The sequence below is a fragment of the Varanus komodoensis genome, unplaced genomic scaffold (assembly GCF_004798865.1).
Source record: "Varanus komodoensis strain SLA01 unplaced genomic scaffold, ASM479886v1 scaffold48, whole genome shotgun sequence".
Classification (NCBI taxonomy): domain Eukaryota; kingdom Metazoa; phylum Chordata; class Lepidosauria; order Squamata; family Varanidae; genus Varanus; species Varanus komodoensis.
The window spans coordinates 123592-139466 of NW_025336059.1; the positions used below are offsets into that span (position 1 = coordinate 123592).

The window sequence follows — 15875 nt, forward strand, 5'->3', positions numbered from 1 at the left end:
TATCCAGTAGCTAAAATAAAGACGGAGACAGGCACCCTCGCCCCCTGCCTGCCCACCAGCCTGTCCCGGCCCAGCTGGCCCTTCCTCTTGATGCTGCGGCAGGCCCAGGAAGTGATAGCGGACCCGGGCCTGCAGCCTCCTCTGGGCTCCAGCCCTGCTTGGGGATCGGGGTCGGGATCAGGGCCCGGATCAGGGCCGCTGTGCTCCTCCAGGGTGGAACGGCAGCAGGACCCTCGGGGCCACCTGGCCGACATGGGGGGCACAGGGCCGTCCGGTCAGGTCGCTCTCGCCCCGCTGCACCCCCCTGCTCCAGCGCGTGGCGGTCCAGGCCACCCCGAGAAGCGGAACAGGGCGGCCCTTAATCCCGCCGCCACGCGCAGCCCGGCCGTGTCCTCCGAATCCATCGCAAGGTTAAGCAGCCCCCCTCCCCGGGTGTGCGAGTGCGAGTCACGGGGATGCGCGCACCGATGGGGTGGGAAGATGAAATTCTGCCGAGTGTGTATGTTCGCGAGATAAATAACGGGGGGAGATCTGAGGCCGCTCTGCCCCCCGAGGCTCGTGAAGACTTTAAACGCTCTGCCCTGATCTTCAGAGCTCCGCGGCGGCACGGCCCAATCCCCCCGTCTTCTCCCCCCGCCCCCCGGCAGAACCGCGTTCATCTCCCGCCGCAGGACTTTGAATGGCAGTGGCTGAAGTTGGCGGATCAAAGCAGCTCGGCTTCTTTCGCGTTTCTTAGATGCGCGCAGATGAAGAGGAAGCCGCCCCCCACCGACCGCGGCTGCCACCCCTCGATAATTCTTTATTCTCGAACAACATTTGTACCAATTTATTTTTAAACATGCCGCATCGGCAAGAAAGCACGCGGCAAGTGCTGGGGGAGGAAGGGCTGGGGGGGTGTGGAAAGGAGGGCCGCTCGCCTCGCCGGGGCCGGGGGCGTTGCGTGAAGAGGCCGCCCGCGTGCGTTGGCGCGTCCTCGGGCGGCGTTCCACCGGGTCACTGCTGAACGGGGCGGACTTCGGCCGGGAAAGCCGGGCGGTGGCGCTTCGGCAGCCGCCCCCTGGCGGGGACGCCACTCGGCCGGGTGCTGGATGGGGCCCTGGGCGGCCTGGGTTGCAGCCCCCACTCGCCCCCGGGGTTCTTTCGGCCCGTCATGAACCCTCCAGCGAAGCATTTCTGAGGGAGGCCGTAAGGATAACAGCAGGCTGTTAAAAAGTGCACGACAGCTGCCTTAAAATGCACGATTTTCTCAAATCGCATAACTTCCTCAAAATGCAGGCCTTTCCCAAAATGCCCGATTTCCTCAAAATGCAAAACTTTATCAAAATCTGTACGGTGTGAACAGCACCCACTTTAGCCTGTGGGGGGAACGGCACAATTCTGGGAACCTGCGAAGTTGGGGAGGGCTGCCTCTCCGTCTGAAATGGTTTGCGGTGTGCCGCTGTCGTCTTCTTAAAAAACCAGCAACGACTGCAGAACCGCAGGGAGCTGATGCCTGGAGGAAGGTGCGCGTCCGAGCACTCTTGCTGGCCCGTTCCCCACGCCCGTTGGGCTCCAGGAGCCCAAATATCTGCATCTCCTTCTAGCTAGCAGCAAACCGAGCAAAATGGGGAATCACACTGCGGCAGTCCAAAATGCTGCAGCACGCACTGTGCCGTTTCATTTCGATCTGAGTTGATGCGCGGCGTAATTTTTGCAGGATCCCTGCCTGGCCCGCCCGTGGCCCTGCTCTTTCGAAGGCTCTCTCCTGAGCCAGAGGTTGGGGCCTGGTGGCTTGGCAAACAGCCCCGAGCCGTGGCGCTGCCCCCCTCTGGGAACCCGCCTGCGGCTCCAGATCCGGCCCGTGGCCGCCCTTCGGGGGTTTTGGCCCCGCCGCAGGACGGATCTTCTCCCACAGGCCTTCCCAGGAGCAAAGCCCAGTCCTCCGAGCCTTGCTTGGGAACCTCGTCAGCAGCAGCACTTCATACCCCTCCTCAAGCGCATGACGCACTTGTCATTTAAGATGCATTAAGCCTTTGGTGCGTTTGCCAATTTCACTGCTCTTGCGTCGGTGCCACCGAGCCTCCTGGGAAGGCGGTGGGCGAGACGGTGCCTCTGGGGAGCAGGTGCGCTTGGGTTCACTCGGCCTCTTTTGCATTTCCCTGGGCAGGTGACGGACGGCGGGACCATCAAGCAGAAGATTTTCACCTTCGATGCCATGTTCTCCACCAACCAGTCGCACATGGAGAATTACCGCAAACGGGAGGACCTGGTGTACCAGTCGACTGTACGGTAAGCCCCGTGCGCTGAGGTGCCGGTTGGTTTGCCCGAAAACTCACGTGTCTTTTCAGCTCGGATCCAGTCCACGAAAATGTGGGCTCTGCCAACTGCGCAAGCTTTCAGGCCCGCACAGAGCGCTTTGCCGTCTTGGTCAAGGTCTTGCACTTTCTCGGAGTGAAAGTATGGGAAGCTTCCCCAGATCTGGAAGAGGTTCCCTCTTTGGGTTAATTTGGGGGTGGAAGAGCACATGCCTTGCTATCATACCTGCTTATTTTCCTCTCTGACAGACCGGGGGTCACCCTGGAGAACGTATGCGAATGTGATGGGGTGTCACACAGAGACCTGTGTAGAGACCTGTTCTTCCCTTTGGAGGAAGGCAGGACGCGCTCCAACAGAGCCAAGCTCAAGGGAGCGGGTTGAGGCCCCACCGGTGCGGGTGTTCAAGCATAGGCTAGGCACGCATGTGGTGGGCATGTCATGAGCAGAGCCGGCTGGAGCCGGGGGTCAGACTAGATGGCCCGGGAGACCCCTTCTGACTCGCTCTGTGTCTATGTTTCTGTGTTTCTCCGTATTCGTTCTTTCTCCGAAGTCTCTTGCTGCCCAGTTAGGGGCACCCACGAATAACCGCGTCTCTCTGCCCGTGTAACTCAGTGGTGCTGCCCCTGCCCAGCACAGGATCCCTGATTGGCTGGATCCCTTGGTAAGGAATGAGCAGAGCTGAAGGGGGCTGCTGAACAGCCGGGCGAGCCGTGGGCAGTGGCGGCAAGCAGACAGACAGGCAAGGAGGTTCGGGATCTGGAAGCGGTGGCTCAGGCACGGCTTTGTCTTGGGGACTGCCTTGGTGGAGCCTTGCCCGGAGCGATGCATTTCTTGAAGCTCTTCTCGCCTTGTGGGCCGGTCACAGAGCGGGGCCGGGGGCTGATGCTTCCGGCGTGCAGTGAGCCCAGCCGGGTCCATGTGGTGCAGGCCTCTGGGGGGAACGGATGCCCTTGCCTGGCGATGGTGTTCACCCCGCAGAGCCATCAGAGCCAGCAGCTAGCCGCCATTAGAAGGGCGCCTGTGGCGGGCAGGTCTCCCGGAGTCCCAAAGAATGAACCAGGGGACCAGGCAGCAGGGCTGAGTCAGCTGCAGCGGCCGCCGGATTTTGCTCCTCCACTCCTCGCCTCCTCACTCCAAAAGGGGAGAGGCCGCTGCGCCCGGAGACAAAGGTGCCAAAACACTTGGTGATACTGCCGTGATTGCATTTCAGGCACGGCCTGGCAGGGCCCAGGGAGAGGAGCTGGGGCAGATTCCATTATTCTGCAGGAAAGGAAGCCTTTGGAATGAGAATGAATGGCGGGGAGAGGGAGGGAGCGTGCAAAGGACAAGGAGACCGGAGGGGGACGGAGGTGCCAGCCCAACAAGCCGAAACGTTACATAAAAGCAAGCAAAGTTTGATGCGAAAGCAGCTCCTGCCGCGTCCTGATTGGCCAGGGAGACTTTGGGGATAAGAAACCCACATTTACATATAAATGAAGATATTTACAAATTAATGCATTTCCAGCAGGAGGAAGTCCCGTCGCCCCAGCTGTCAAAACATCAGCCTGCCTCGTTGTGGGAAGGCGCGGAGCGCGGCTTGGGCGGGCCAGCCGGGAAGCGAGCGCGGCATCTCCCAGGGCCCCCGAACCGACGCCGGCCACGTCATCCTCGGGTGGCTGCCTCGTGGCCTGGGCCTGGGGTGGCGTCCAGGGCAGGGCAGGGCAGGGTGCGTGGATGAGCAAAGCCGGAGCATCCCAGCTCCGAGGCCTGACTGAAGTCCGTTCCAGAACACGCTTTTCCGGGGTCCCTTTCCGCCCAAAAGTGCACATTTCCATGCGTCTTTCTCCGCTTGCCCCGTCGGGCCCGTGCATCCGGACGGGGCTGCTCTCCTTGAAATGTCAGGGGGCCCCATTCGGAGGGGGTTGTCCACGAACCGCGTCGCAAGCACTGAACTGAACTGCCCACGTCCAGCTGGGCAGGGGCAAACTGGCCCAGGCCCCAGTCCAGGTCAAACGGAGCTGAACTTGCTCTCCGCTCTTTGGTGAAGGGTGGGACTCCTGCAGGGACGAATCCTCAGCCGGCAGCCCCCAGAGGCGCTGGCGTTCAGCCTCCCAGCCCGCCCGACCAGTGGGGATGATGGGAGTTGTGCTGCATGGGCTCACACGGCAGGTATCGTGGCTTCGATTGTGGGCCGCAGAGGGGACCGCCGTGGCCCTGAGGTTGTGGGAACCCTTTGATGGGCGAGCTCCGCTATCTAGGAAGGGATGGGCCCCTTCTCCGCAGCTGCGGGCGGCTGCCCCCTCCCCGCCTGGCCATTCCAAGCCCCAAGCCTCTCCGGGAAGCAGGCGGCTCCCCTCTCGCGTCTCCCCGCCCCGTCCCAGGGCGCTGGGGGTGGCTGCTTGGGAAGCCACCCTCCCTGGCTGGCCGGGCCAGTGCCGTGGGGGCCCAGGGAGCTGTCCGTGTGCGTGCGCGTGGGAGGGAGGTTTTCGCTCCCCGAGCCCCCGTGCGCCGTGGCGGTGTGGGACCCGAGCGTTCTCCGCCACCTCGCCTATTTTTAAACCCCACCCGCTGCTCCCTAATCAGCGCCCTATTCATCGGGCTCGTGCGGCGTGGCTCCCGCGTCATCCGAGGGCCAGCCGCCCGGCCCCCTCCCAAACCCCCCCACCCCCCCCAATGCACGGAGCAGCTCCCCCTCTCCCTGCTCCCCAGCGGCTCCCATGGGAAACGGACCGGCGCCCTCTGGTGGCGCAGGGCTGCAACTGCAGGCTTGGGCGTGTGGTTGACTTGCTCGTGGGCCCGGTCACTCAAGAGTGGCCCCCGGACCCGTCGGGACCCAGCTCGCGCTGCGCCTGCAGTTGACGCTGGTGCGTCCGCCTGTCTGGCCGGGAGACGGGAAAAGCTGAGGAGAGACTCCTGCGTGCTCATCTCAGCCATTTATCGCTTCCGTCATGCAACTCAGAGCGGGTTCCCGGCCAGCTGGACTTCCTAGGCTGGCCCTGGCCGGCTAGGCTCCCCTCCAAGTATCGGCCAGGCTGGAGGGGTGAAATCCCGGGTGGCGTCTTGGAAAATCAGGGAACCTTCCATTTTTTATGCTTTTCCGATCTGCTTCTCAGCTCCAGAGCGAGTCTGGATCTGCCGGGCACGTCTTCCAAGCACGGCCTGGCTCAGGGATGAGCTTGGCCCGGGGCTGGCTCAGGGATGAGCTTGGCCCGGGGCTGCAGCCCAGACACGCTTCCTGAGCCGGGACGCGGCCTTTCGCGTGTGGGAACGCCGCCCCCAGGGAAGCTCCCTCTGCCCCACTGGGGGGCCCTGCCGCTCCGCAGCCGTTCCCGCCCCCTGCCTCTCCAGGTGGCGCTTCGGGGGCCGGCGGTGCCGCTGCAGGGACAGCACAGCCGTGCCTGCAGGCCGCTCGATCTGGAGAGAAGCCGCGGAGCCTGCCAGTCTCCGGCAGCGTTGCTCGGGCGGCTCCATCCGGGCGTCCCGCGATGTCAGCCACCGATTATTCCGCCGGCGGCTCATGACAGGCTTGGACTTCTTAAACTGCCGTTTGTTTTCTGCTCGCGCGGCTTCATGTCCACACCGATTGTGCTGTGTGAATGCAGTGACATCTAATGGCACCGACATGCATCAGTTAACGGGAAGGGGTGCGGACAGAACGCAGACAGACTGCCAAGACGCCCGCCCCCCTCCCCGTGCGAAAGGGACAGGCTGCCAAGCGGGGAATCCGGGCGACTCGGACAGAGCCGGCCTGCCGAGGAACCTGCAGGTCGGGCCGACAGAAATCTGGATGCCTTTCCATCTGTGGCGCCAGCGCAATGTGAAACAGGCCTCTGCCTGGAGGAGCTTACAGTGGGGAGAGTGGCCGGACAAATGCAGGCGGGCAGAGGAAGCCAAGACGCCCCGCCCCCCTTGCTTCCCAGAGGGGGGCAGCACCACGGCACGGGGCTGCTTCCAAGCTGGTTGGGGTCAGGTCCCTAGCCCATATGGCCCATGCCAATTGGGGATGATGGGATCTGTGGTGCACCGCATCAGGAGGGCCCTGGATGGGGTGTGCCAGTCAGCAGGAATCGGACTCGCCCGTCTCCTCCAGCGTCTGCCTTGAAGCTCGGCAGTCTGTCTCAGCTTGCAGGCCTCGCTCTCTCTCTCCCCCTTTCTCCTTGAAAAGCCCCGCATCGCATGTGGTGCATGTGCCCCTCAAATGCAGGCGTCGATGGTCCCCGTGCCGGAACCGTGCTCATTCTGCTCGCGTGATTACAGCGTGCTAACGTGCGTTTTTCAGAGGCGCGCTTGCGGTTGAAGGCATTCTTCGATGAACGAGGTGCCCCCACGGATCCTTGGGCAAGAGGAGGCGACGTGTGCGGGAGAGAGGCCTGCGCGGTCCATGCTCACACGGGGGGCCGGGGGGAGTGCCCAGAAAGCCCCCTTTCCCTGCCCCGATTCCCACAGTTCTCTGGGCAGCAGTGTGAACGAACGCTGAGTCGGGGGGGGAGGTTCTGCTGGACTGCACTCTAGGAGCCCCCCGGGAATCCCGGAGACGCATCCGATGTTGCCAGAAGAGACCAGCTGCTGCGAGGCTGGCCTGACGGGGAAGGGGGCTGCGGCGGTCCCAAACATCTGGAAGGCGCTCCTTTGGGGAAGGGGGCTGTGCTCGCCTGTTGCTGGGACAGAGCGCCTCTCTTTGCCGAGCGCCCTCCCCCCCCCGAACCCGGGCTTCCGTCAGCTTGCTGTGTCTGCAGTGGGCGATTCCGCCCGTGTTGGGCTGGGGTCCTCCTGCCGCTCCCTCGTCCACCGTCGCCCGTCCCCGGCACAAGCCAAGCGCTGTTGGGTGCAGGTTCTAGCTTCCCCGGCGACTGAAAGGTTGCCGCTTTCTGGGAAGCCAGGTTTGCTGCACCACTGGGTGTCAGGACCTGGGGGGAGGGGAGGCAGATGGACATAAATCCAGGCAAAACAGGAAAGCAGGATCCGGGCACATGCCGAAAATAAATAAATAACTCCCCCTCGCGCTCCTCCCTCCCCATGGCAGGGAATCACTCACGGCAGTGTTGGCTTTATTACTAATTATGCCGTTGGCTTTATGGCCAGGCTTATAAAACCCAAACTGGTGTATTAAAAAAATGTTAAAGAGAAACTTAATTTAAGCAGAAAGCCTGGGATATTGGCATCTCATTTTCGGTCCTATTTCTTCAAAATTGGCCTGAACATATTTCATTGCTTGTTTTTCGAGCACTGGGAGGCCGTAAAACTGGAGTATTATCCTGAGAGCGCCAACCTGCCAGTGCTCGGCGCCTCCCAGGGCTGAGATCCCGGCTGTCATGCGAACGGGTGAAGCATCGACTCGGAAAGTGGCTGGCCAGCCATTCTCCGGGAAGCCCAGAGCGGCGCGGGGCTCTGCCTGCGCGCAAAGATTTGGCGCATCTGCGAAGGCCTCGCTTCGAGTCGTGCCTTGCCGTTTTGTCACACAGCCCCGCGCGACGTGAGCCGTTTCCGATCGGTTTTCATTTTCAGCTGGCGATGCGAGAGGAATCCAATAAGCAGGTGAAAATCCAAGGGATTTTCTCGACTCGGGTCTGTGGATTTCATCCCATCTACCCCGCACGGCCAGCGGCTCAGTCTGATGCCGGCACTCGGCTGGACCAGGCCGACCGTGCCTCCCTTTCCAGAAGACGAGGAAATTTGCAGAGGATTTCCCACTCCACAAATTTGCACAAATCGCAGGCATTAGTGCAGAGTTGCACAAACGGCGGAGCGGAGGGTATGCGGCGAGGGGAGATTTTTTACTGCCCTTTGAGATGCCATCAGTGGAAACAATATCAAGGACTTCTAGCCAGTCTGGCCTCCGATTTAAAATACATCAGAGGAATACAAACCGCACCTTGACCACTGAGCGAGTGTTTTGACCAGCTCTGCAGAAGCTGGGCCCTGCCCCGCCTCAGCCACCTGTGCCCGGTCGAGTCAGAAATATTTCAAAAGTCTATTAAGCTCAAAGGCAACAGGTTTACGGCACCACGCACCCTGTTGCTGCTTGTCTTTCGGACAGGAAAATCGTGCATTTTGAACAAAACCAGTGCACGTTTCTTGGTGTCTTTTTTCGACTTGTGGTTCTGTGAGCGTTTTGGGGGGATTTTTAAAGAACCTGCTGCTGATCATGTATTCAGGCCTGAAAACCGAACCAAATCTTCCTATCGCCGCAGGATCCTTTTCGGGGCTCTTCTCACAGCGACGCCTCTCCCATCGGCCCCGTCTGGAGAGCAGGTTCTGTGCGTATTTCGTTGCCAGGAGAATCTAATTTTGGGTCGAAGGCCTGCTGGAGCGACAAGCTTCTCCCACCATGACGTTTAGCTTTGTCAGGTGCTGGCAGGTCTAAAGCAGGTGCGTGGAGACGGGCGCTCGCACACGCTTCGGCGTGATGCTCCCTGGCAGAAGCGATCCGTGGCGAAAGGGATCACCGCGTCTCCGCCGGCTCCCCGTAATCCTGAAGTCATTTCCTAGGGCGCCCGTGTTCCGCTCAGCTGCCAGTTTAATTGTTGCGGAATTTTCTGACTTGACTAATTATTGTTTTGCAAGTATTTCTGGGGCTTTACTAATTGACGGCATGTTCCCCGACTTGAGACTCTTTGCCTGCTGTTGCAGAGTGAAATGTGCTCCCTTCCCCCTTTCCTTGTAATAACGTTGTTTTCCCCTTTATTGACTTTGTTCTCTCGATATTATATAAAGTGCATTTTTCTCACAGCAAGGGAATGCGCAGAGGGGATTGTATTGGAACTTCCTTGCTTTGAATTTGACCTCGAAACTAACTTCGGTGTTCAACTCCAAAAAAGCCCGCTGCGCATGCATCAGGGAACGTGAGCGAGCAGGGAGCCCGCAGATTATCTGGACGCTTGCCCACCATCGCAAAGACGTCGCCACGTGCCGACCCAGAATATCCGTGGAGGACAAGGTGCCTTTCAGCCGCGCGGTGCGCCACCGAACACGGTCTGCAGATTCTCCGGAGCTCAGCCACGGAGAGCGCCCGAGCCGGCCGGGCTTGCGGCTGGTCGATCTGATCCAGACCACCCGAGTGGCTCCCTCTGACGTCCCTGGGAGTCTCAGGACCGTGGCTGAGAATGCGGCTGAAGCCGATCAGAGTGCCGACCCAGCCACCATCTCCGTGCTCTGGGGGCCGGGACACGGCCCGGGCCTCCCGCTGCTGCTCTCAGTCCCAAATATGTGGGGGAGACATCGTGGGCAAGGTCAGGAGGACCCTCGGACACCTCGCTGGGCTTCCCTGTGCAGATGCGCCAGCGGCCGCTGCCAGGGGGTCCGGGGCCCACAGTGGAGCTTCCACCCCAGCAGCCGGTGGGCCCACGGAAGCGCCACGCCCTGCCTGCCGGGCCTCTGTGTCCCGTCCCCTCCTGGAGGAATCCTGCTCTTCCGGCTGATGCAGGGGGCTGGGGGGTCGCCCGGGCTACTCTCTCCGGCAGCGGCCGAGTGCTTCCTTGCGGCACCCACCCCCCAACAATCGGGCGCAGACCGCCCCACCTCTCGGCCCAGGGGCCCTCCCGCACGTTGCCCTTCCCTGGCTCTGCGCATCAGGCACTCAGCTCATGCCCTGGGGTGCAATTTCCTCCCCTTTCATTGCGCTCTTTCCGAGCACAGAGGAGGAGAGAGGAAGGCTGCCTGTGCGAGTCCCAAGCCACCAATTACCGAAAAGAGGAGGAAAGAGGCCAGCGTCCGAGCCCCGAGGCAGCTCAGAACCAGAATGCTTTACAAGCCAGCAATTAGCGTCCACGTTGGCCGCGCCGGCCTGAGCCAGCGGAGCTGCTGCGGTGTCTGTGCTTCCAGGCCGTGCATTTCGTGTCTGCCTGGAAATGGGGTGCAGACACCCCGTCCACGATCCCAAACAGGCGGGGGTCTCCGCAGTACGGAAGCGGAAACGGGCCCTTCCTCAGGAGCTGCCGGTTTCATTCATTCAGCCGGTTGTGTTTGTGTCTCGCAGGCCCCCCGGGCGGCTTCGTTTCATCGCAGCTCACGGAGAGAGTCCGGGCCCCCCCCCCCCGCCCCCCAGGAATGACTCTGAGTGCCCTTCCTTTTGGCAAAAGTGCGTTTGTGCTAACCTCCATCGCGCTCGTGTCCAATTAAGACAGGGCCGATCCTGAGGCCCCTCCCAGCTCGTTTGGCTTTTTCAGCGTTCTGGAATCCTGTAAAATCCACACCCCCCGCCTGCTTCAGAACCTTGTGGGCTGGATCCACGGAGATCCACGCCTGTGCAGCCGTTTCTCTGGCGGAAAATGCCGGTCCTAGAGAACCAATTAAATTGGATACATTCACTCAGTCAAGAGGACTCGCCTGTGCGAAATGCAGCTCGGGGCCACCCTGCTGGAGGGTCAGCTACCCGGGCCCTGCGCTGAGCGTGCAGAGACGGAGCCCGAGTGTCCGGAGCATCTTCTGGCCTTTTCAGCCGGAGAGCGGCACAGCCGGGGGATGCGGCCCCCGTCTTGACCCTGAAATCCGGTCTCACTTGAGTGGAACTGGCTTCTTGTCAGATTCCTCCCCACCCCAAATAAAATTTTGCCGGGGGGCGGGCAGGGAAGGAAGGAGCCATGCGCACGTCTCCGTTCAAGGCACCCCTCCGGCTCCGAGCCCTCCAAGCTGTCAGTGGGGCCCGGAGCAGCTCCAGAAGGGACTTGGCTCGGCTGCCCCCAGCCCGGCCCCCTCCCTCTGCCGCGCGTGTGTTGTAGAACTAACACAATTTGCAGGCAGAACCGTTCTTGCCGGCCCCAGCGCTGAGCACTTAAAAGCATCCGTGATTGTCAGCCGGGCTGGCACAAATTGCCTGAATTACCGCGGTGCCGCGTCTGTTTGCAGCAAAGCCTTATTTTCAGATTCACCTTCATCCCCCCCCACCCCCCACCCACCCCTTTTAACACAGTGGTAGCGCAACCTGCTGTTGTCGCCTTAAAGACAACGGCAACGATCGCAACACCAACGCCGAGTTGCGTTTCACCGCACGGCCTGCACGGGGCCCTTCGCTCCCCGAGCGGGGGCTTTTGGATAGCGTCCCCGTCCGTCGCAAGGACACCCCCGTGGGGTTTTCTGTGAAGTTTATTTCTGCATCAACTCTGCTCAAAGCCTCCCACTAGGAACGTGCTCTCTGGGCAGCCAGCAGGTTGCTTGTCTGTGGCCAGACTGGAGGGCCAGAGCGGGGGGCTCCCAGGGCCGCAACCCACCAGTCCCGGGAGCACGGGAGGAGCCCGGTCCTGGCTGGAGGAAGGCTGCCCCCTCACGCTTCCCCTGAGCAGCCCCCGGGCGAGCTTTGCGGCCCCACTGCGGGCGGTTCCCCCTTCCCCGTGGCGCAGGCCTGCCAAGATGCTCAGAGACCCGCCGGCTCCGCAAGGGAGACCGAGAGCCCCTGGCTGCCTCGGGCCACGGAGATCCCTTGGCACAGGGAACACCCCCGGCCCGAGGACGAAGGGGGGCGGCAGCCCCGCACCTTCCCTTGCCCCTCGGCCGGCTTTCCAGCAAGGTCCACAAAACCCGCCGCTTCCAGGCCGATTTTCAGCTGGGCCTCTCAGCCCCAGCTCCAGCACCGCTGTGCCACGGCAGGGCTCTGCATCCAGTCAGATGTGCCCGCAGAGAAGAGCAGCTACCTGGGCAACAGGCTTTCCCCACTGCTTGTCTGCAGAAGCTGCTCTCCTCTCCTCTCGCGCCCTGACCTGCTTCGCTCGCATCGCTGTCTCTGCTTTTGGATCGTGGCAGCCGGCAAGTGAGGGAGGGCGAGCCTGGACACCTAGGGACGGCCATGCCTGTTGTGCCAGTTCCGAGCAGCGTCAGGAAACGTCAGGACACGGCCGGGGAGCCGGCTTGAAACGAGAGCGGGATGTGCAGGCTGCCTGAAGCCGGGAGACCCACCTTTCTCCTGCCCCGCGTCCCGGCAGGCTGACTCCGCCGGGTGGGCTGCAGCCGCGTGAAGCTGCGTTGCCCTCAGAACTGTCAGCCCAGAAGGCCGCCTCGCAGATGGCCGAGACGGAGAGCTCCTCGCCCCAGCGCAGCCTTAGTTTGGCTCTTCCCGGGTCGCACGCAGACCTGAGCTGCTCGGGGGCCCAGCCTTGGGGTCCGCCGTGGACCAGCTTTTCTCGAGTCCCAGGGGCGTCCCCGGCCCGGCCGCCGAAGAGCGCTGGATGAGCCGAAGCCGGCCCGGGCAGGATCCCCGAAGGCAGCTTTGCGTGGTTTGCGGGCGGGGGGCCAAGGCCTGGCTCTTCGGAGAGGCAGTGGCGGGGCTCGGGGAAGGCAGCACAGAGGGTGTCCCCCGGCTGCCGGAGGCGGTCCTGGCGCATTAGCGTTCGCGGTGTCCCCCCTCCGTGCCTGGCTTCCTCTCCCAGGGCTTGGCTCTGAGCGGTGCGTCTCTCCACGCGGATCTTGAGCTGCCCCCGCACTCTGAGGAATGGGGGCGTTCGGTTCCTCGCACGGTTAATTCTCTCTGGACTACTTCTGGAAGAGCAGGCCTCACCTGGGCTCTTCGGGGAGTCGGCTGATTTGGAGCGTAGGAGAGGGAAGCATGCCAAAATCCACACGGAACGGCCCTTTCTGCCCGGTTTGCTCTGGTGATGTCAGAAAAATCCACAGTGGAGTCAAGTGAATTTGGATCTTTAAGAAGCTGAGCTGTGGAGTTAACAACGGGCCAACATTTCTTGAACCGAGTGGATTTTGCAAACGAACGGTTCCAGTATTATTTTGTGTAAATTTAGGCACACAGAAACACGTTTTGTAAAGAAACAACAACGTTCCCACCCGTGCACATAAAAATACAAATTTTTTGAGGATTTTGCATTTGTGGGTGGGGTTTGCACAGATTTGGGAGTGCAAGTTTGTGCGATTCCAAAGGGCCTCAAATGTGTACAAACATATTTGTGCAGAAGCTAATTGTGCTAATGAAAAGATGATCGACTGAAAGGTGCCTGGCAGTCTGCGGAGCACAGACGGAGCGCATTTGGAAATGTCAGCCCATGCCTTCCTTTTTCACATGGATACGTTGGCAGTTGCGTTCGGGGAGCTGTGAATCACCCTTGCACGCTCGGAAACGTGCGAACTTTAATCGCAGACAGCATGTTCAGTGCCGTAATTATGACCTGGGTAAATCCTGACTTAAAAAATCAGCGGAGATGAATTTCTTAAACTCCTTAAGGCTGGACAGGGACAGGAAGAGGGAAAGCTGCCGGGGCTTCCCAGGGCGCTGCACTTGTCACGGGCCTGATTTCGGCTCCGGTTTGCGATCCCTCCCCGATTTGGGCGGGTGCAAGCGTTGCTCGAAGCAAGCGGTGACAGAACGGCCACGCCGTGCACGATTCCCCGGGCGTGCTTTCCGGCTCCACGTTGAGATCTGCCTGGCTGGGGTGGGGAGGGCTGTGCAGACCGGTCGCCCGAGTCTGCTGGGCCCCTGGGGGATTCTCGGGGGGGGGGGTGAGCAGGCTCGTGGGCACACGCTGCCTCTGGGTAGCTCCTTGGCTGGGCTCAGGGTGCAGGAACAGGCCAGGCCCGGGGCAAGAGGCTGTGGCCCCAAACTGAGCTGCCCGGAGACCCCGAAGCAGCAAGCTTCTGGGTTGTTTGGCAAGGGAGGGAAATGTTCCTCCGCTACCCAAGGAGCGGTTGGGACACAGAACCCGTCGTGGGGGGGACTGGCTCCGGGGAGCACCCCCCTCCCTCGGCATGCGGTGCTGGTAGCAAGCGCCCGGCCCTCGTTAAGCACCCCCGTCTCGCAGCTCCTCTCCACAAAAGCAGCCCCCGCACCGGTCGGCAGGAGCCCCGCGAGCCCCCTCGGTGCTCGCGAGATAAGCAGGGCTTGGCTCTTCTCTGACAAAACGGGAGCAGAAGAAAAACAGCTGCTCTGGGCAGCCTGCCAGACTCGGGCGGCCGTATTTATCTTTCCTCCGTGTTTTTGAGCCCGTGCAGTTTTTTGGGGCCGTGGGGGGGGGCAGGGGGGGCGTGTGGTTGTGGGGAGGCAGCGCCAGGTTTGCTTTCGGTGTTGCTGGGCTGTGGATCTGGGAATGGGGAAGGTGGGGGCAGCATGGGTGGCGGGGGCAGCAAAGGGCGGTGTGACTCCGGAGAGGGCAGCCTGGGTGGCAGCGGGCCCGGAGGCCTCGTCCTGCGGGGGAGGCTGAGCCCCTGGGGTGTTGAGCCCTGGGGAAAAGAGGCAGGAGAGCCGTTTCATGCCGGCTAAAGGAGGGCTGTCATTTTGCGGGGGCCCACAGGTGGTATCTCGGCGCAGAGCAGGAGAGCCGGGGGCCCCGTGGGGCAGAGCAGTGGGGCTGGGCTGGGCTGGGCCGGGCCGGGCCGGGCCGGGAGCCCCTGCTCAGGCGTCGATGCCGCTTTCGGGCACCGCCCCTGCTCTGGGCACCTCAGATGCCCCCCATCTGCAAGGCTAAGCTGCGGTCGGCCCCAGAGGGGGCATGCGAGGGGCAGAGCCGAGCGGGGCAGCCCCAGGTGGCCAGGGGGTCACTGCGGCTCAGCCCTGCCGCAGCGAGGCATCGATAATGAGCAGCAGTGCAGCTAATCAGACCGGTGCAAGCGGCAAGGAGGCGTCATCGCCGATCCAGAGTGCCTTCGCCTGCGAGAGCGGGGCGGCTTGCGATTGTTTTCCAGGGAAAGGGGGGCGCGTCCACGGAATAGTTCGGGGGAGGCAGCAAGGGATCCGATCCGCGTGCCGGTGGACCACCCCGTTCTCCTCACTCCGCCGCCACGAGGCAGCGCCGGGCACGTTCCTCGCACTGGGGGTCGAGTGGAGCAGCCGCGCTCCGCTTCTCCCAAAAGCGACTCTTCCCATTGATCCCGGCTCGCCTCGCATTCCGTCCACAGAATGATTTTATGATTGCGGCAGTTTGGAAACCAAGAGGAGCCGGGGGGGGCGCGGGGGGGGACGTGGCGGTGGTGGGGAAGTCATTAATGGGCTTGCGAAGGCTTTGGAGGGAGAGTTCGCACCCGCGAAAGGGAGCGATAAACCCGCCCGGCACTGCGGCGTGCCACGCTCTGATTCCGGCAGCCGCGCTTGCCTCGCGAGCTCCCCATCTCCCCGTTAGTCTGGCGGATTAATTGGCCACGCTCAGAGATGCCTGGATCAACCAAACATATTTAAATCAGACACACTGCCTGATTTGCATCCCACGGAGTCGGGAGCAGCCAGCGAATAAACACCAGCTGTTTGAAGTTGGAGGCCGCGCGCCAGGAAGGCAGGGGTGCTCCGCGGCCCCCTTTCCGGGGAAAGCCGCGTGCCGGGCCGGCCCCGCCACTGGCCGAGCCCCTGTGATGTCACGGAAGGCCCTCGCCGCCGCCTGCGAGCCCCCTGGGCCTGCCGGCTGGCTTCTGCAGGGGCGGGCACCTCATTCATCCCCGCATGAGTGGCCCCACTGGACCCCCCCCCCGCCCCACTGGCGCTCCAGCAAAGAGGGGCAGCCTGCCGAAGGAGGCAGAGCTTTGCGAAGGGAAGCGGCTGCAGCTGCTTCATCCGGGGCTTGAACCGCAGGCTGCCAAACGGCGTACCTGGGCCCCCCACCTGGCCAGGCCCCTTTCTGCTGACTGCCTGGCATGGGGGGCAGTTGCCGGCTTTAGTGCCGGTCCCCCCTCTGGAGAAG

At 62.2% G+C, this 15875-nt stretch overlaps 1 protein-coding gene across 1 annotated transcript in view; it reads left to right on the top strand.

The window, feature by feature from the left end:
- The window catches only part of IGSF21 (immunoglobin superfamily member 21), a 118075-nt gene that overhangs the window by 75878 nt on the left and 26322 nt on the right, over positions 1-15875 (top strand). The window contains exon 5 of the mRNA XM_044445293.1: positions 2147-2268. Within this exon, the coding sequence (XP_044301228.1) occupies positions 2147-2268 (122 nt within the window). The remainder of the gene's footprint in view (positions 1-2146; positions 2269-15875) is intronic.